Below are 20,520 nucleotides of genomic sequence, written 5' to 3'. Positions count from 1 at the left end.
GAACTAAAATGAGCATAATGCACCACAGAACAAGGAAATGAGTTGCTGGTGAAAGTTGGCCTGGCTCTGTCTGTGGATGTGGAGGTAGAAATGGGAGACACCAGGAAGTGGTTGTGGGCAACAGACATGAAGTCCTGGTGAGAAGAGCAGGAAGTGGCTGTGGGCAGCAGACATGAAGTCCTGGTGAGAAGAGCATGAGAACAAAATCAGGAAAACATTTCCACATGTGCAAAAGGGGAATTGATGAATGTAGGTTATCATTTATGTTACATTTGGGGAGGGTAACAAGGTAAGGATTTTTTATATAGAGCGTGTACAGATTGTGGCTGGAGTTGAGAGGGCAAGAGTAACAAGACCAGATTATAGCTCATGGGAAAACTATGCTTCACAGGCCAGAAGTTTCACAAAAACCCTTGTTTGTTGTACCATGGGAAGTTATATGACAACCAATGCCAAGACAGCTGGAGTGTTGCAGTTGAAGTTGCCACAGATTATGAAGAGAGAGCTGGGGTGGGAGTATAGAAGGGAAATCGCCAACTGTGGCATTATTGTTTGGCAGGTGGACAGTTGCGTGCTATAGAGAACGGATACCGACATATGCCATCATTGTTCTGTGCGATTCAAGAATGTCCCAAAACACAATGGATTTACGATGTCGCCATGATGGCAGTACTTGCCAACAACCAATTATGCCTCATCATATTGCCATACGCTCAGCAAGTCAAGCTAGTATGTTAGCGGGATCACAGATTTTCTTCATAGACCCAATTATTGAAGTATCAGCTGATAACGCAGTAGTTATCTTGGTTACTGCTTTTTCCCTACCCCCCTCCCCCCCCCCCCCCAGCCTTTCAGCAGCATTTACCCTCATATCTTCAAAGTCTTCTGTTCCTCTTTCCTTCTCTTTTCTCTTCACTAATCCTTTCTTCTTTAAAAAAAAAATATTTTGTCCTATATTGGACTGCTGTCTGATGTCCTTCCAAGCTTTAACCCAGGTCCTGTTTTCCTGTTTTCCTGTTTTCTGCGCTCGTTCCTGCTACACTAACCCATGCAGATGAAGGCCAATGAGCCTCTCATTAACTCTGTACAAGTCATGCTGCGCTGTGGCTCCTATCCACCTCGCAAGCAAGTAAGGGCCACCTGTATGGCTTTTCTTTTCTTGAGCTTTGTGCTTGTGTGTAATATTTCTCTGCTTTTCTTTTTTGAGATAGTTTGTGTATTTTTTTTTCCTTGTATGCAGATACTTTTTTGAGTACTTTAACCCTTTTCTAACTTTGAGGTTTTTTTTTATCTTTCATCCTTATTTACCCCAATTTGCTTCTACCTTTTCCTTCAAACTTTTCCATAAGAATACCGCACTTGTTTTTTTAACCGTTTCATTTGAATCATCTGTGATAATATACTGTATAACATGAATGTTACAAACCTGTAAAGGAAATAAGGTACAGATCACTTTGGGAATGACAAATATGTGAAGAAGAGGAAGAAGAAGAAGTGTCAGGGTAAAATCTGAGAAAATTGTTGAAAGTTGTTGCCAGGTGTACAAGTTAACACTGCTTCCTTTCTACCCAGGTATTCTTCCCAGAAAGCTTTCAGGACAGGATGGATGGCCTCACCTTGCATCCTGATGATGACATTGATGTAAGATATGGTTCCTACTTTTTACCGATGAAAGCCACTCCGGTTGAACTATCAAACGCATGAACCTTTGTTTTCAGATAAAATATCCGGTGCTTTTTATCAACTTTGCAAACTCCAAATATTTGGAATGCTACTCCGTCAATAACCTTTCCGAGCGGTCTTTGTGTGAAAACCATTTTGATTTGATCGCTCGTTATTTTGTTGAATCATTTCGAGAGATGTGACCTTTTGTACTTGGAAGTACGCATTGAGAAACGGGCCATTACGATTGGCATGATCATTTTGAGTGTTTAAATTGTGTGCCCATGTCGGATGTTCCACATTGCGATAGCCTCTATTTATCAAGTGTATTCTCTCTTGTGTATTCTCTATTGGAACTTGATCAGATGTAAAGTTGGGATTCTACAAGTTTGATCTCAACTTTCGTTTGTACTCATAACTGAGCTTGTACGTGTATTAGTGCTCGCATTACTCTTTCGAGATATTCTCCAACTTTTCCACCTGCACTTCTCCGTCGGAGTGGAAGCTTTCCCATGCTGTTGGAGTATAATTATTTAGGATACGTACGTCGTCTTTGCATGATGTTATGTTAATCCCATTTTTCGTCAAATAATTATTGGCCCAAGGAGCTCTTGAATCCAGATTTTCTTGATAGGCAATCGTCACCATATACTGCGCAACTGGCTTGTAATTATCAATAGGCTTCACGTTTGCATTGACCAGAAATTTCACACTTATTTGTCACTTCTCCCTCCTTTACTTTTAGGCTACTCACGTTCCACCGTCTTGACTTTTTAGCGCACGCACTGAGGCAGGATTCGCATGATTATTGGGGCAGTTTATTACAGGGTTAAGGCAAATTGCCTCAAAAAGTTAATTGCTAATCTATCGTACATCCATTAAACAAAAGCCCATGACTTGTTAGTTGAACCGTGCCCCTTATAGCTTTTATAAGTAAGCCAGTATATTGTTGTATTCCGTGTATTCCGTGTTGTGTGAATGCGTTTTCATGCGATGTTGGCACGCCGCTACCAAAGTGCATTGTACTCTACTTTCCGAGAGCATGCTCACGCTGTCGATGCAAATTTTTTCACTCTGCCATTTTTGATGGCTTTAAAATGCCAAGAGACTTGCCATTGCGGCTCAACGTGTAACTCTTATGTGAATCGAACACACATGTGGGAACAAAGCACAGATTGTGACATCACTCCTGGGCTGCCTTTCCCTCTGAACACTCATTGTGTAAAATATGCGCAGAACAGAGGCCTTGAGGCTTGCGTCAAGAAGATTACAATGCAGCATGAAATGCAGTACCCGTACAGCGACTGTGTTTAATGATTTTTGTGCTCGTACAATGTAAACTCAGAAGTACGAAAATTCGAAAAAGAGTTCAAGTTGCAAGTCTCAGACATTTCTTCAAGTCGGCCAGCTTTCCTACAACACGAGAGGCCATTTTATTCGCAATTGTACAAAAGCCGCGTGAAATACCCCGTTTAGCCCGAACGCATGAAGGGAATCTGCTCCTGGTGACGACTTTCAACAAGTTAAAAAACAAAAAAAAAGTTTCAATTCTTCTTTTTCTTTTTTACAAGAAATTTCCCAAGATATTGTTTCTGCTCCTCCGGCTCATGAGAGCCTCAAATAGTCACCTCAAACTAAGGTGCTATGAATAACACAAAATGCATTGGGATTTGGTTATGATGTGCTCATTAGTTCTTCAACTTCTTCATCATGCTCCACACTTGTCATTGTGGCAATTGATTATAATTGGATACTTTTAAGTGAGTACTTCTTATAGATGCTTGTCATCTTATTATACAATTGAGAGCATAATAACATCAGTTGAATATACACGTGCCTGTGATGGAGAAGGTGATTGTTGCGTGAAACATTCAGGAATGGAAGCAAGCAGAGCCTGTCTTGTACCAGAAATGCCTGGGTGCTATTTCATTGATTAATCAACTTTATATCGATCATTTCATTGTTGAAAATGGTTGGATAAACATTCAAATCATCAGTGGTGCCAGAATACTCTACCCCCTGGTTTTTTTATTTATTTATCCTTCACTCAAAGTTATAACTGCAAGGGCAGTTCTAAGGATGATGTGCATTTTTTTTTTTTTAAATCTATAAAATCAAAAAGTGTGGTTGATGAAACTTCACCTGTCTCTCAAGGTATTCCTCCATGACACGTGCACACCTGTCCCATTGATGTGGTAGTGCCTTGATGCCATTTGTGTGTAGAAATCTTTGGGATGGTTATGCAGCTATTTCAGAACGCATGCTTTGGCATCTTTATTATTCGACTTGATGCTGGTCGAATATCCTTTGGATGGTCCAGAGAGAGAAAATAACACAAGGTGGCAAGTCTGGACTGTATGGGGGATGTTTTAGAACTGCTGAACTACGTGTCAATGCGATACTAACCACCAAAATCATTACTTTATACACTTTCTGTTCCATTGCTTCTAGTTTAAGGTCCACAAGCACATTACCCATAGCATGATTGCATCACCCCCTTACAGTCGCACACATGCATGAGTGCATGCCTGGTGTTGGCTTAATGGTTAGGGTGGTGGGCTTAGGATCCGAGGATCCTGAGTTCAAATCCCACTCGGCTGTTGAATTAATACCAGGTGGGGTTGACTCTGCCTGTCATCCTTCCGAGGTCGGCAAAATGAGTGCCAGCTTGCTGGTATCCTGTGTCGGAGTGGCGACCCGTCCAGAATTGTACTCAATAGCCACGGAGACTGCTTAGGCAGCACCAACGCTCTGCAGATAGTATGGTCCCAGTGGATGGATGGATGCATGAGTGCGCACACACACACACACACACACACACACACACACACACACACACACACACACACACACACACACACACACATCCCTCCCCACACTAAAGCCTTCAACCCCCTCTCCCCCCACTAAAAGTCCTCAACCTCACCCTTCCAAAGTGGTCCCATCTTTACTCTCGCTCTCCTCACACTCATCAAAGCAAACGGGCATTCCCACACCAAAACAGCGGAATATTGAATGATTTCTGCTCCCCTATCATGAGATCATGGACTTCACAGAAACCCATCAGTCATCTGTTCAACTTAAAATTTTAAGAGAAAATAGTCAGAAATAATAGTAAGGAGGAAAAGCGTGACTTGAGAGAAAGGGTTCTAAAGGGTAAATGATCGAGGTCGAAAAGGTAAATTCTAAAGGGTGCTTTCCTGGGGAGGGGTAAAGCATTCCTAAATTTGCGGCCTTAGTATAGAAATTGTGGATGGAGTCAAGTGAAACGTCCAACCAATATGTGGGGCCCACACGCACGACTCTTTTATATATAGATAATAGTTCACAAAAAGTAAAGACAAAATTACCAACAAACCACTTTTTCTGATCATACAAGTCTTTGTCCCATAAATGTCCACCTGGTCATGTAGAATTTTGCGCCGTACCAGAACAGTTAATTTTTTGTAAGACACCAAATGCTTTCTTTTGTTTTTTTTCTATCATTGATCAATGAAATCATGAAATTTTCTAATTGTACAAAATAAACGAATTCGCACTGAAAACATTGGAAATGTGTCATCATATCTTCTCCAGGGTGGTGGGAAGGTCACTTTACCCCTCCCCAGGAAAGCATTCGTTCTTAAACTCTTTTAATATACAGGTTTGATTGTGCAGTGCTTAACAATAATTAATCAGACATTGTATCTGTATGCACTCCATCATTCTCCCGAGTCAGTGTTTCCGCATACCGCGAAGGGGAAGGGAGGGAGGTGCGAGAAATTTGGCAAGGGCAAAGCGACTTTCAGACGACCCTGTACATTACCTGTTATTTTGGTCGAGTTCATGTACGTCAGTCGTGTGCATCCATCAAAATGCGTTCAGTGTGGCACGCCCTTCTTCATTGTCAAACCAATACCATCCCACACTGTAAATACAATTGTTTATGAAGGAAAATAATCTTGCATATTCTAACCTGCTCGGTCAAAAATGAAATACTGATTTGAAACTTCAAATGAAGGTTGTAAACCAAATGACGAACGTGAATTCACTTCATATTTCCCTTTGCCAAGGAAGTACATGATCATTGACATGATAAAAGTGAGCAGTTGTTTATCACGTGATCTAAATGTCACCGTTTTCTAATGGAGACGTATGTAATGGTGGTCCAAAGAGGTGGGCGTGCTGTCCGTCAAATGTAATAACGTACGGTTGCTCTTGGAACATGAAAAGGTAAAGTACCGGCAATAATTTTTCATACTTCATGAGATAAATGTTTCAAGCGTGTGTTGGTCTATCTATTGATATAAACGGCTCATTTATAAGTGTACTGATGCATATGTCACCCATCTGAATAGTCGTCAGGGTCGCATTTGCCGTGTGAGAGCGAGTGTTATGATGCAGTGACAGCATACTTGACCACACACATTCCCTGGGAAAGCATACTTGACCATGAGTGTATTGCTTGTCTGACGCCGCTGCATAACAAATCACTGTGGTGCTGTGAATTCATGGTTACGCTTTCATATTCAGGAAGTTCCACACAAGTTAAACCATTACATCCCAAAACATTTGCCATAATTTCTCTGGCTGATAGCTGAAGCCTGATTGGAGGAGGTTGTGTGTGTGTTTGTTCTGCATATGTTGGTTTGAGAAGGTGGAACAGAGCCCTCCCCGGTCTCAACTTTGTTGCGCTCTTGGATGGCCTACATTCTGGAGTGTCAAAGGGGTCACCTAGAGTCCTAGGCAAATACCCCGACAAGGCTATGAATTGTTAAATGCTCGGTCTTGTTTTGTTTTTGGTGGAGAGCAAGAATGTCTTCAATCCATGCTTTCTTTGACTGGCATGGAAGGATGGCCTGTGATATCGTTACACGTCACAACCTTTTTCAATAAATCTCCCTGATCATGTGCCCAGCAGCTAAGTTGCAATGGCTATGCGAGTTCCCTTTTGAACAAACGAGAGGTCATTTGATGGTAATCTTAAACTCACCTTGTTTGATTATTATCGTTTCCACACTTTTGACATCCATTTATTTTGTCATTTCACATGTAGTAGTCCAGCAATTTTGCACAAATTAGCTGTTCAACACATTTAATGTCTGCTTGAGTGATCAATTTGGTTCCATGTGCGAATGTTCAAGATCATTAACCCAGTGCCTGTCATTGTTGATCACTATCTATGACTCGAACACACCATGTGAAACCTGATAAACCTCTGTTCCACATCACACATGAACTGTTTGCTGCCATCTTGGTTTTACTCGGTATGCTAAGTGGACCAGTGTTAATGTCACTGCACGACTGTCTTTGGGTAAACAATTTAATTATTTTTGTATGTTCTACAATTTAAAAAATTGCACATCAACTTTGAACGGCCGTGGTCGTTTATGATATAGACTGGCTAAATAGTTTAACGTCGGAATATTTTACTACATCCCTCCCCATGCGATTTCCTCCTTTGTTGAATTTCGAGTGTTTGGATACTCTTTTGAAATGTTCATTTTGAAAACTACCTCATAATATTTAGAAAAAAAAAAATACAACTGCAAAAGCAATTCCCAACCCACGTTTAAACCAATATTCTCATAATAAACAATTTTCCTTGAGGATCTTCGAATGTGGACAGAATGTTTAAAAACATCTCCAGTGGAATCGTGAGTGGGGAAGAAACTTGCAACTTTAAGTCAAAAATGGAAAGTCCCTTTCTTGAAAATTGTTGAGCGGTCGTTATGTGCTTTGATTTTCACGTGATCCACACCACGCACGATAACTAGTCTGACCTTAACTCGGTTGACTTGATAATGCCAGAACTACCTTTGCAATTTCATCAGGAAAAGTAGGTCACGCATAAAGTTAACTTCCTCTGAACAAAATTAAAGCGCAAATATAATTCCATGTTTGTCTTGGTTATTGTGATGCACTGCGATCTGACGTCAGAGAGACATGTGCTAATGACTTGACTTTTGACTTCATCATCACGTGATCCTCTCATCCAATCAGACGAAGCTGAGCCGTCTTTGTGAACAGGACCAGGCGGTTCAAGAATTGGGACGACGCCTGCAGCAACTCAAAGATGAAAAGGTGCAATAGCTTTTTGGGGTTAAAATATTTATTGGTTCTAAGTTTTCTGCTCTTTGGAGGCCCTGGGAGTTAGGAACTCCAGTAAATAGTTTATTCGAGGTTGTTTGTATCAACGTTGAGCAGTTGATGTCATCAGGACACGTGACTATGCATAGCCACTGTTGTGCTCAAGGAATATGTATTGTTGTCCTAACCTCATTTTGACACACCAGACACATTATTCCGCACATTATTTTTTTTTTTTTAACTTGAACATGTACCATCTGAACATGTAACACAGATGCATCTATATACCACACTTATGAGACTTGCAGGCACAGTAATGGACACAAACATTTAACAATATTCTCTCCATCGGAAACAACAAAATGAGCACAATTTATCCAATGAGTAGGTCAAAGCTTGGAGTAGAGTAGAGAAACTAAAATAATTGGAGTAGAGAAACTCACGCCTTCCACACAATCCTGAACGGGAACCGTGATCGGTTGAAACACAGTCCAGGCTTTGAGCGTGCTTTGACCGGGTAATTCAATTCGATTCCAACATTGTTCATCCTTCAACAACAATGACGATGACTCTGGCTTATTAGCCAGGACCGGCTTGATCGCCATACTGATGGTTACACGAGGTCCATCAATTGCTTTGATCGGTCAACGAAATGATGACTATTGCAGCAGGAAAGGCTACGATTGTGGTTCTTTTACCTATGCTTGGGCTTTCTTGGCACAGTCTCAATGGAGTTTGTTGGATTTTATTTTGTTTGTTTGTTTTTAATGATTGAAAATTTAATATTTAGTCTGTATTCTATGAAACGATGTTTCAGAATATATATTGCCCAGTGTTGGAAAGACAGGGAATTCTCACCTTTCCCACGGTGATATGTATGTTGATACATATCTGCTTACCTGATGCTTTCAAATGCAACAGAAAATTTGCCTTTTTGCTATTTCTCCTTTCGAGCACAAATTTATATTGGGATTTAAAACATTGACTTTACTTTGCAGGGAGGCTTGGAACAAGCAGCAGAAAAAATCAGACAGGAACTCGGAGATGCGGAGAGGTCATATGATGCTCAACAAGAGGGTCCCAATGAATCTCTACTGTGGAAGCAGCAGTCTTTACAGCAAAGGCTTGTGGGAACTCGTGCTGACATTGCGCGTACATCTGCGGTATGATTCGTTAATATGCAGATGGGAATTGGGGGCCTCGGCGACTCGGCTGATCCCTTTTGTCTTCTTGAATCTTGTCCACTTTGTATGCTATTGATCTCACCATGCTCAGGAGCTGGAGCGAGTGAGGAATGAAGCACGTCTCCTTGAGGCACAGCTGCTGGTCGTGAAAGCGAAACTGCAACAGACGCTTGGAAGCACGGTGTGTTTTTGTATCCAAGACATCTCCGAAGCGTGTAGATTCACCATTGTTGTTTTAATCCCTCACTTCTTTTCTTTTTGTGGGCCTCAGAATCCTGTCCCAGACCAGGATCGTTTAAAGAAAGATCTGTGGAGGATCCAAGATGTTCTTGGGGGTCTGGAAAAGAACCGTGCACATGCTGGAGAGGCGGGTGAGGCTGTTTCCACAATTTCTATGCACGTGGAAATGATATCATGGCAGTAATGTCTCCATATGTTCACATCATTCTTTCAATCATTTCGAAAATTGAAGCTTGTACCTGTCATGGAGGATATTTATTCCCCCTACCTCCCCCTACATACAAAAATGTGCTACATACAGATAGAATGGAAAGCAAGAGTTGGGACCCTTTCCCATCCCAACTCTTGCTTTCCATTCTCTCTGTATGTAGCACATAGCTTCTGGTTGCCTCATTTTTGCCCAGGACACAGCTGTGCCACTGATGCAGTGTGCCCTGTAGGTGAGAGCAGGAATTTGTAATTTGTTCATGGTGCTGGTGACAGCTCGCCTACTCCTGGCAAAGGACACCGTGGGATATTTAACGTCCACCAACTAATGATGGCTGACGAGACGTCTAGGTTGACGTCCATCCGCTGGATGGCACACGCATTGATGCTTCATCCTGCCTGAAAAACAGCTCAGGTTGATGATTTATAGCTGGCTTGAGATTCGAACCCAGACTAGACAGCCGAAAACATACCTTAAGGTTATCCTACCAGCCCCTCTCTTGCTTTGAAAAAGGGCCCACACCTGAAATGTCGTTTCTCCTTCCTTCCCACAGCAATTAGCATCCCTCTCTGCATCTGGTTGAGGAAATCCATGCAGAACATTTGTCCAGTTGCTTTGCACGGGGAAGATATTTTATAGAGAGGTGGAATATTATGTTTCTTATTGGAAAATTGAGTTATTTGGAATTATTTACTGACCCTCAGAATAAAATGACTTTATTAACTTTCCTGCTCCACTCCCCACGTCTTCTCCCAAAAGTGTATTGCAGACACCCTGCGAGTTATCTCTGCCACTGAGGTTATGTTGTCACCCTTGCTTGTCTGTCTGTGAGCAGGATGTCTCATAAAGTTGTGGAGGGGTTGGGTGTGTGACAAGGACAAATTGTTTCAATTTTGCTGATGATCCGGATCTGGATACTCTAATTTTTTTTACAAGTAATTCTTCACCATTGAGAGATGGGGGCCAAAAACGGCATGAAATTTCAAAAAGTCACGGACGGATTATTACAAAACAAGGTGGACGAGTTGGTTAAGTGACAAGAACAAGCCGATTCGATTTTGGTTCAGGTCCGGACTCAGATCAGTTTATATTTTGTATCGTATCCTGAGGATACAAAATGTATACTGTTCAGCCTGGCCGAGATATGCCCTCGACCGAGTGTTATTATAGTTTGTGTTGTGTTGATGTTTGGCTGGAATTGGCCAGATGCGAATAATAAACAAGTTATTTGCTCGTATCATAACCACAATGGTACAAAACATACAAACATTTCTCTTCCAATCCACTGATTCTGACCCTAGACCCTTTAAAACTTGGCTGATGTCAGTGCCACAACCGGTGTCCATACCTCAGATAGAATTAATGCCTCCAGTGGAACTTCAAATCCATTTAAGTATTTTTATACAAATATGTCAGATCTTGTCGCATCTTAGAGGAGGGAAAGGCGATGTGACGAGAGGAAATCATTTTTGAGAAAATAAATGGAAGGATGTACGATGGAAAGGGAACGAGGCGGCGTTTGAGAGGGGAGAGGAGTAATAGGAAGGGAGAAATGAAGGTGGTAAGTTGGGGGAGCGTGGGGGAAGCTAAAACATTCCACCATTTTGTGTAGGATATAGGTAGACACCTTTGAGTCTGTGCTGAGTTCCTGTCGACTCAGAATGTAGATTTAGGCTATTTGGGTATTTTGTTTTGTGGACAAATGTAAAATTGAGCTGATTTAAGCATGCTATCATTCAGAACGCTTAGGATTGTCAAGCCTTCAGAACAGCCCCAGCCGTTCGTTGATCATCGCGCCCATCATCAGGACTGAATCTGCTCACCGGGAAAAGGTCAGTTCATGGAGGAATGAGGGTAACGCTGGAAAGAACAATGAATGGATTAAAGTATACTGACTGTTGTAGTGGGAGTGATTCAGAGGTGCGTGCGTCAGAGCAAGGGTCAGAGAGAACGTGGTTTGGGAATGTCCCATTTTGGCCTCACAAGAGGGAGGGTCAGGATTCAGAGGTTAAATGTCGAGGCTAGCGGGAGAAGATGGAAGATAATGGGGAAACAAACAATAACCAAAAGAAGGACGTTATGTAAATATACTAAAACAAAATAAAAGGGGAAGAGGAGAGATGAGAGGAACGGGGGATGGGGGGGGGATTAAGAGGAATTGACACGAGCCTTCACGAACAACACTACAGTAGTTTTTCATTCTAACATTGGAAAGGTTAGGATTGTAACATTGTTCTCATAATTATTTTCTCTATCTTCAGTCACTACCTTATCTATCCTCCACTTTTATTGTCCATTACATGTATCGTAGTTGTTCATCACATTTTGCCAATTTTCTGGACATCGATGATGTAATCGCCATTGCTCTTCTTTGTTCCATCTTGATTTTGTGTTTATCAAAGCAAGCCGTGCCATTTCTTTATTCGACCTTTTCTTCCTCAGAGGCCGGACGTCACAACTCCACACTCTTTCACCATGCCTCGCCACTCATCGCTCAGCACTGCACGTAACATCTCCACCAAACCACCGCTTTCAAATGGTGATAGCCAGGTGAGGATAACAGAAGCGATGCTTTGGTCTTGTGTTTTTATTTTTATTGTAACATGCAAGTTCTGTTCTGGTGTGTGCATGCGTGCGTGCGTCCGTGCTTAGGACAATTTGCAGTCAACCTATGATTACACTAACTACTTCCTACTCCACTGATTTTGCAACAAACGGGATATAGCCGACCTAGTCTCCAGTAAACTTTCATCCATAACCCACAGACTCTTTCAGGTCTTAGTCTTAGTCCGAGGACAGTCTGTAGGTTATGGATGAAACGTCACCTGAGACTTTCTACTCTATCCTGTTTGTTGCAAAAGCAGTGGAGTATTAGTACTAAGTTGCAATTCCTGGTAGTCTGTGCTGTTTCCTTTTATTACTATTATTTACATTATTTATTTTCCTCCCAAGATACCCAGTGAGTCGGCGTTAGAAAGAGTACAAAACTCAAAAGGTATGTGAGTCTTATCATCTGGCCATGATTGGACAGAGAAAACCATATTCCATCATGTTGTCCTAATCTCCCTGTCCTTATGTAACACAATCATAAGTTATGCTCTAACTATGATTTTGTTTAATTGTATTCTTCCTGCTCTGCTCTTCAACGATCCATAAAAGTCCTCATGTTTCTCCTTTCTAGGCACATATCTGGTAGGGGTGGTCCCCCCCTTGCCGAAGAGTGGGACATTGGCACTGCCTTCCTACGTGACGCTTCGTCGTACACACACTGATGGCACCAAGGTACGTTTACCGCACAGGTTGCCCGTGCCATACAGGCTGAAGGGCATATTAAAATAGCATTTGTAAAGAAGAAAAAGAGCAATCAGAGATTGCAGACCAGACCCTCACCAGGACTTGTTTTGTGTGGCGTTTGTGCACTGGTGTATTATGTAATCAATAAGACACATCATTAGAACTGTCACTTTAGAACTGATGGTAGTGATGACTGGCTACCATGATGTCCTGCTTTGATGCAACCCCAGTTTGATCAGACACCTTACCCTGACCCATGCTGTTTATTATTATTCAATTAAACTCAGAATGGGATTAAAATAAATTCAATTAGCAGGAAGACCAAATAGGTACAGTCCTGCATTGGAGTAATCAGAAGGAACCTGAACCAGCAAAAGCAAAGATGAAGTCGTCAGGAGGAACCTGGATAGGATTCACGTTTCAGCTGCTACTCCTCTACCCTTAAACCCATCCAGTGAGCCTTATTCAAAAAAGAATAATAATAAATAACCCAGATCAAAAAAGAAATAAATCTGGCTGCGAGACCGTGCGTCCGATCAGGTTGAAATTTATAACACACACACGTATATGTATATATATATATATATATATATATATACACTGAACAAAAATATAAACGCACCAAGCGATTGTTGCTATTTTACCTCGAACTCATTAATACTAATTTGGCAGGATTTGCCTTCACAACAATTTGGTTATAGAATCCATGACAATTGAGCATTAAATTTCAAAGAGTTCCTTGAGAATTCTGGCGACAGTCTTTGCGCTACAACAGCCGACACAACCGAGGTGTCACTGTCAGAGTTCACACAGTCAGTAGCGGGTGTGTCCACCGTTGGCGTCGCGCAGAGCGGTGCATCTCCGGTGCATGGACATCACCAGATTATCGATGGTGGCCTGAGGGATGCTTTCCCATTCCTCCTGGAGAGCCACACGGAGCTGGCGGACATTCTCTGGGACTGCGTAACGTTGTCGTACGCGTCGATCAAGAACGTCCCAAAGGTGCTCGATGGGCGACATGTCGGGAGAATATGGAAGCCAGTCGAGGACATCAATGTCCTCCTCACCGAGGAAGTCCATGCAGATCCTGGCAACATGGGGGCGAGCATTGTCGTGCTGAAACGTCACATGGTGAAGGCGCACAAATGGCAAGACGATGGGTCTGAGTATCTCGTCCCTGTACCGCTGCCCGTTCAAGTTGCCTTCAATGAAATGAAGCCGAGTGCACTCTCCATGGCATATGCCTGCCCACACCGTGACTCATCGGTGGAACTCATCATCAGTATATATAAATATATATATATATATATATATATATATATATATATATATATATATATATATATATATATATATATAAACACCCCATCAATACTAGATCATAATTGTGAAGTTTCACTTCAATCAATGAAGCGGTTCTAGAGAAATAATTTTTTTAAACTTTTTGCTCAATCCAATATGGCTGCCGCACCACGTGGCCCATGATGTCATTATACTTAAAACATTCTGATTGAGTCGTGAGTCGTCGCTCCTATGGTGAAAATTTCCTCTAAATCTGACGAGCGATTGCAGAGAAAAATACCAAAGTTCTGTGCGGACAAACAGACAAACGAACGGACCCAAATGCAACACCCTCTCCTCTTGCAAGGGTAATGGGAACCGCATTCGGTGGAGCGCATACCTCCGCCGGGCTGAACAGTTTGTTTTGTACCCCACTGTTAGGCCGTATCTGCATCCAGACCTGAACCCAAATCGAATCGGCTTGTTCTTGTCACCAACCCAACTCGTCCATCAAGTTTTGTCATAACCCATCCATAACCTTTGGAAATATCGTGATGCATATCGTTTTTGGCCTTATCCCTCAATTCTGAAGAATCACTTTCAAAATTAAAAAAATTATTGGATCCGGATCTTCAGCGAAATCGAATAATAATTGTCCTTGTTTCACACCCAACCTATCCACCATGTTTCGTCTCAATCCGTCCATAACTTTTTGAGATGGCCTGCTCACAGCCAAATAGACTGACAAACCGGGGTGAAAACATAATTGATTTGGCATTGACTCCTGCCACATGTCCAAAGATGATGTGTGAGTTCACAACATTACAATCGATAGAGAGTTTGCACCGGTAATGGTGTTTTACGAGATAGGGGGACTGTCAATGCGATAGACGAGACAAATGAGATCGTGAGAGTCAAGTTTAGCAAAGCAAATTGCATCAACATCTGCAGCACACCTCATCCAGGTAAAACACATACTTCCTTTCAGAAATATTTGTTGCCATTACACAACTGTTGTGGCCAAAAATATGTTGAGATAATAGCAACAATGATACATGTCATTATTGTCATCAAACGATAAGGTTCTTCACCTGCCATGAGCACGATCTTCGTGGGGAAAGTCCGAGCCAGTGTTCCAGTACAAAACAACACGTGTGAATGGCTTGCATTACAAGGAATGGGATTCAATGTGGTGGGTGGGAGTTGACTGTGTATGCTGTGTTGTATCTTGTGGATTTTTTTTCTGTTGGATTTATGCCTCCCTGAAGCATGTATATTTACTTGTGTGTTTGTTCCATCTCCCCACCTCTCCATTCCTGATTGAACTGCCCACTTCATACCGGCTGATTTAAAGCCACCATGGTGCCGCTTAGTCTTTCTTTCACTCCATATAAATGTTTATTTAAGTAAATGTTTCAATAAAAAACACATAACGGTTTCGACATAAGATGTGAATAATCTTAACGTGGAAGTGTTCTTGGATTGCGTGAAACATTTGGTTCGTTTCTGACAGTTGTGCAGCAGCGATAAGTGGATCTTCTTGTTTTAAGATTTCACAATACTGTCGGACCCCGCTATTCGCAGAGGATACTCTCCTGAAAAATGCTGCAAATGTGGGGGGGGGGGGGGGTTGTTTTTTTTTTTTTTTACAATGTTTAGGCTTGTGGAAAAGTGATTACACAGAACAATTCAGGACACAACAGAAGAAAGGGGAAAAAGTAGACTGAGATGGACAAACGAGGAATGGAGGAAATGATGAGGTGTAAAGGAGAATGCAAAGGCTGTAAACATATGGATACATAAGCAAAATTATGCTTGACGAGTTTGTGATTTTTGTCAAGGTCTGAGGAGAGCGAAGAGGCTGCTGCTGCCTGTCTGTCAGAAGGATGGAGAGATGTCATGGCAGAGAGAGGAGTCATCAGCAAAAAGATAAAGAGGATTTTCCAGAGAGTCAGTGAGATCATTGATGAAGATTAGGAATAATATGGGGCCAAGAACACTGCCTTGGGGTGCTCCAGCCTTGACAGGGAGAGGAGATTGAGGGCCACCACCATTGTTGGGAGTGTAAAAGCAGTGTACCCAAGGTCGAGTGAGTAGGTCTGAATCCAAACTGATGATCTGAGATGAGGTTGTGGGAGAAAAGGAATTATTTTATGTCAACTGCGATGATGGATTCCATGACCTTGCTAATGATTGGAAGAGCAGTAAGGGATCCAATGGATCCATTTTTGCACCTGTTTTATGTATTGTTGTGATGCTGGCTAATTTTCAATTTCCCAGGTGAATATAGAAGACCAGTCCTGAAGTGTTTAAAAAACAACAACCAAAAAAAAAAAAACCATTTAAATAAATAAATAAATAAAACCTGCGGCTACCCAAAGCACGTTTGTCGAAGCAGGTCACACTTTATGATCCACGAATAGCAGGGTCCCAACAGTATTGTTTCTTGGGAAGAATGGATGTCAGATATATTATCATCTCTCTAAACTGTAACCAAAGCTCAAAATGTATTTGTGTTTCTCTGCAGCATTTGTTATTGTGCCAAAGCCAAGTTTGAGTGTATCTTTCATTGAGTTTTTGAATTGAACATTTCGGTGCAAGGAGAGGGCAATGGCCGAGTGGGAAGGGAGTGGTTGGGTTGACTTTGCAGACGTCATGGTCATGGTGGGGCTGTTTTCGTTTGAATTGTGTTGTTCAGCAGTCTCTGCAAACAAAAATTAAAACACTATTACACCATAAAGCTTTCAACAGGATATCCAGTCCATGTTGCTTTTCTCAGCATTCGCCATGTAATGCTGAATTAAGTTATGGCATTCTGGTGAGCAGCGCTTTCCATGGCCATTCCACCACAGGATTGTTGGTCGATATCCTTCCCATCCCATCAATTCTCACACCATCCTATCATTCATACTTGATTAGTACAATGTACAACTCGTCCGGTTAGGCTGTATCATGTCCAATTATAACATACCACTTCAGTCAAACAACCTTATGTCAATGCAGCAGCACAACTCCTGCACTCTTCTTCTCCCTCGTATCATTTATTCAGGAGAGGCCAAAGAGCTCCCAAGATATCGGTACATCTGCTGGATCAGCATCTACCCTTCGTGGAACTAAAATGAGTGCCGAAGAGCAGCTCACTCGCCTTCAGAACAATCAGCGTGCCTCGCAACGCATTGCACTTCGTGCTCGACGCAAAACTGTCACCCTGGGGGCAACAGAAAGCACGACAACTAGCAGCCGACCATTGACTATTGATGGGCTGCAGGTTGGTGTTGTCATTTGGATTAAGACCACGTTATTTCCTTCTTTAAATCCTTCTACATCTTATTGATTTTTCTATCTTTCTCATAGTCACTATGGCTTGCATCTATTTTCGTGAGCCACGTTTACTATCTCTTGAATCCACACCAGCCCCTCCGGCCACGGCCCAAAGATGACTTGGATATTGAGGCATTGGAACGAGCTGTCAGGGACGATGAGCCTGAAACTCCTGCACAAGAGATTGCTCGACTCCGTGGATATGGGGATCCAATGGTCAGTTTGATTTCTGATGCGATATTGACTCCGAGCGCTCATTACATCGCATTTTATGATTTTTAACCGATTCGACATTTTTGCTGAGTATTGATTTGGATTAAGTTTTCTCTTCCAGTGATTGCTTGCAACATTATCCTCAGACGCTTTCCTCTTTGTAGACCCCAGCTGACGAGGCATCATTTGTCGAGGAAGTGGATGAACCAGAGCCAACAAGCCCCGCAGAGGAACAAGAAAAACTGCGGCGAGTGCAGCGCATCAAAAGTTTAGTTGCTCGTTCAAGGTAAACCCTTAACGTACTTCTCCTATGAACCAAGTCTCAGATCATTGATGTGATAACATGAAAGATAAATAGTTGTATTATCTCTCACCATAACAGAACAAGTTTATTTTGAGAAAGTCAAGTTATTAGACCACGTTATTCTTCACCATTGAGTGACACTGCTAAAAATTATATAAAGCATGATATCTCAAAATGTTCTGGATGGATTCCAATGAAACTTGGTGGACAGCTTGGGAGTGCCACAAGGAAGAATCTTCTTTATCTCTTTGCTGATGACTCAACCCTCCGCCGTACCATCTGTCATCCCTCAGATCGGCAAGCAGCAGCTTCTTCACTCTCTGCAGATCTGGGTAAAATCACAAACTGGTCCAACACGTGGAACATGTCTTTCAGCCCTGCCAAATCTCACACTCTCACGATGTTTCTCCAAAAGGACAGTTTGGAACCCCCCAACCCCCTCCCCCCCACCCCCATCTACTTTATCAACAATCCTCTTGAAGAAGTCCTTTCAAGCTTCTGGGTTTCACTACGTGCCATGATATTTCCTGGGAAAGCCACATTTCCAACCTGGCCTCCAAAGCCAGTCGCATCCTCCGTCGTGCAAAATCCTTTCTCGACCCACCTGAACTCCTGACCACATACAAAGCTTTCATCCGTAGCCTGATGGGGTAATGCTCTCCCCTCTGGGCTGGTGCTCCTGCCTCTCACCTTTCTCGGTTTCACATTGTGGAAACCAAGGCATTTTTGATCATTGGTATCTCCCGCGATGAGGTTGAGTGTTTGGGCCTCTCACCGCAGGCAGGTCGGTGGTTTTTCTGTCTACCGTCTCCTCTCCGGTCTCGCCCCCCCCCACCCCCGCTCTGTCTGCGATATGTTCTCCCCATATTTCCGCAGGGCGCTCAAGGCCCGCCAGCAACCCCCTTCTGGTACACCTACCAAAATCACGAATCGCTGCTCACCTTCACTCTTTCATTCCTCCCCCCCCCCCCACCTTTGGAGTAAATTTCCATCACTCTATTCAATCCCATTCTTCCCTCCAGGTCTTCAAAAAGCTGTTCATCACCACCTCTTATCTTCCCCCATCCAAAACTACGATCTTTGCTAACCCTGCTAATCCAAATCCACCCCAAACCCACCTTCAAATTCCCTGCCTTCCTTTCCAAAAGTTCCCTGTTTTGTAAGGTCCTGAAAGTATCTGTGGTGTCCATCTTATTTACCCAATGTTCCCCGCCCCATCCCTCTCCGTTCCACAGATCTAATGTCTCTGTTCCCCAATGTTTTGTCCTTCCTTCTCCCACCCCTCTTGTCTCCTGCCTCCCTTGTTGTGCGTTGTGTGTTAGCTCTCATTCGAGCCTCGACAACGGATACAAAAATAATACTAATAATTTTATTCAGATGAAGAGTCAAGTTATTGCATGGATATGTCAGTGATTTTTACCTTATCGATCCTTCGTTTGACCTTAGCTTTGCCGGTGTGCCTGTGGAGAGGGTGGGCGTACATAACCAGCTTGAAGAACAGGAACGCATCATCGACATGTCCAGTGCACTCGCAGTGGAAGCTTGCCAAAAAAGCCGGGGTGAGACACTTGTACACCCGTATCTCCAACCTCTTTGCTCCCATTCATCAAGTTTTCTTCACTCCTCGGGCTTCTCTTGCATTTGCTCTCGGGTTTCTCATCCTCCCGGCCCTTTCTAATTATTCAATTTATTGTTAGCCCGTCCACCGCGCAGTGGGTGCCGGAGACGTGTGTGCGTGCGTGCGCGCGTGCACGCTTTTTTGTGTCGAATTTATCAACTTTTTTTGCCTAAAGTAGTAAAAATGAAAAACACTTCAAATTGCATGATGATGATAATTGAGGGTGTTGGAAGTTATTGAGATGGCGTGGACGTCCTTCGGGTCATCAGGGTCATCAGACTTTTTGAAGAAGGAAGTGATCTTTGTCTGCTTTGCGTTGTTCTGCGTGTCCTTATCGACCTCCGTATGAGGTGCCGTGACCGCATCCATCTAGTGCTTTCAATATCAAGCTTCTCTCCATGAAGATTAGGGAAACCCTTTCAAGAAATGTGCCTCATTCTGCTGGCTTTATCCCAAGTGTTCTCTTTCACACTCCTCAACTTTTTCTTCTTTCCCCCTCCTCGTTTCAAAACAAACAAACAAACAAATGTTTTCGTTCAAAAAAAATAATCACCAACTCATTCTGACTCTTATTTCCTTCCTTGGTTCATTCTTTATTTCTTCCTTTCTTATTGCCTCCCAATTGAACCAACATTCCTCATGATGATTGAATAAATTTACTTCTTACTTTAAAAGTTTTTAATAACATATTATAATATTTCATTTGCCTTATTTCACTAAAAGCTCACATGTTGTTCTTCTTCATAGCTCGACCAGCGAAAACTAAATCATTCAATATCACACGATAACAAACTAAATCACACGATATCACATGATAACAGTGCGGGCGGCACGATATCGAAAGAGCAACTGAGTCTGCGATGGAGGCCAGCACGGTGCTGAGGTGAGACAGAGATGACGGGTCATTATGACCTCCACCACTGAAGGTGAAGGAGGTTGTTTTCACCCCTTTCTGTCTTTGTTTGTGTGTAGGATATCTCAAAAAGTTGTGCACACATCCGGATGAAATTTAGTGGGCAGGATGGGTGTGTAACAAGGACGAAGTGATTAGATTTTGGTGAAGATCCGGATCCGGATCAGACTACTAGAATTTTTAAAGTGATTCTTCACCATTGAGAAATTAGGG

The 20,520-nt window shown here is 42.5% G+C and overlaps 1 protein-coding gene across 15 annotated transcripts in view; it reads left to right on the top strand.

Moving 5' to 3' along the window:
• PLEKHA5 (pleckstrin homology domain containing A5) overlaps nucleotides 1-20,520 on the top strand; it is a 260,790-nt gene that overhangs the window by 237,233 nt on the left and 3,037 nt on the right. For 11 of the 15 annotated variants that reach the window (XM_085874995.1, XM_085874991.1, XM_085874993.1 and 8 more), the window contains 14 exons: nucleotides 1,055-1,129; nucleotides 1,573-1,641; nucleotides 7,645-7,725; nucleotides 8,730-8,894; nucleotides 9,007-9,096; nucleotides 9,187-9,286; nucleotides 11,104-11,195; nucleotides 11,806-11,913; nucleotides 12,316-12,358; nucleotides 12,545-12,645; nucleotides 16,988-17,206; nucleotides 17,353-17,475; nucleotides 17,637-17,758; nucleotides 19,223-19,335. In XM_085874995.1, the coding sequence (XP_085731121.1) occupies nucleotides 1,055-1,129; nucleotides 1,573-1,641; nucleotides 7,645-7,725; nucleotides 8,730-8,894; nucleotides 9,007-9,096; nucleotides 9,187-9,286; nucleotides 11,104-11,195; nucleotides 11,806-11,913; nucleotides 12,316-12,358; nucleotides 12,545-12,645; nucleotides 16,988-17,206; nucleotides 17,353-17,475; nucleotides 17,637-17,758; nucleotides 19,223-19,335 (1,501 nt within the window). The remainder of the gene's footprint in view (nucleotides 1-1,054; nucleotides 1,130-1,572; nucleotides 1,642-7,644; nucleotides 7,726-8,729; nucleotides 8,895-9,006; nucleotides 9,097-9,186; nucleotides 9,287-11,103; nucleotides 11,196-11,805; nucleotides 11,914-12,315; nucleotides 12,359-12,544; nucleotides 12,646-16,987; nucleotides 17,207-17,352; nucleotides 17,476-17,636; nucleotides 17,759-19,222; nucleotides 19,336-20,520) is intronic. The other 4 variants (XM_085875002.1, XM_085875001.1, XM_085874997.1 and 1 more) reach the window with 1 other exon arrangement.

The sequence above is a fragment of the Eptatretus burgeri genome, chromosome 3 (genome assembly GCF_056783735.1).
Source record: "Eptatretus burgeri isolate ZD-2024b chromosome 3, Ebu_testis_v1, whole genome shotgun sequence".
NCBI lineage: Eukaryota > Metazoa > Chordata > Myxini > Myxiniformes > Myxinidae > Eptatretus > Eptatretus burgeri.
This window is presented reverse-complemented; position numbering and strand designations above follow the sequence as displayed.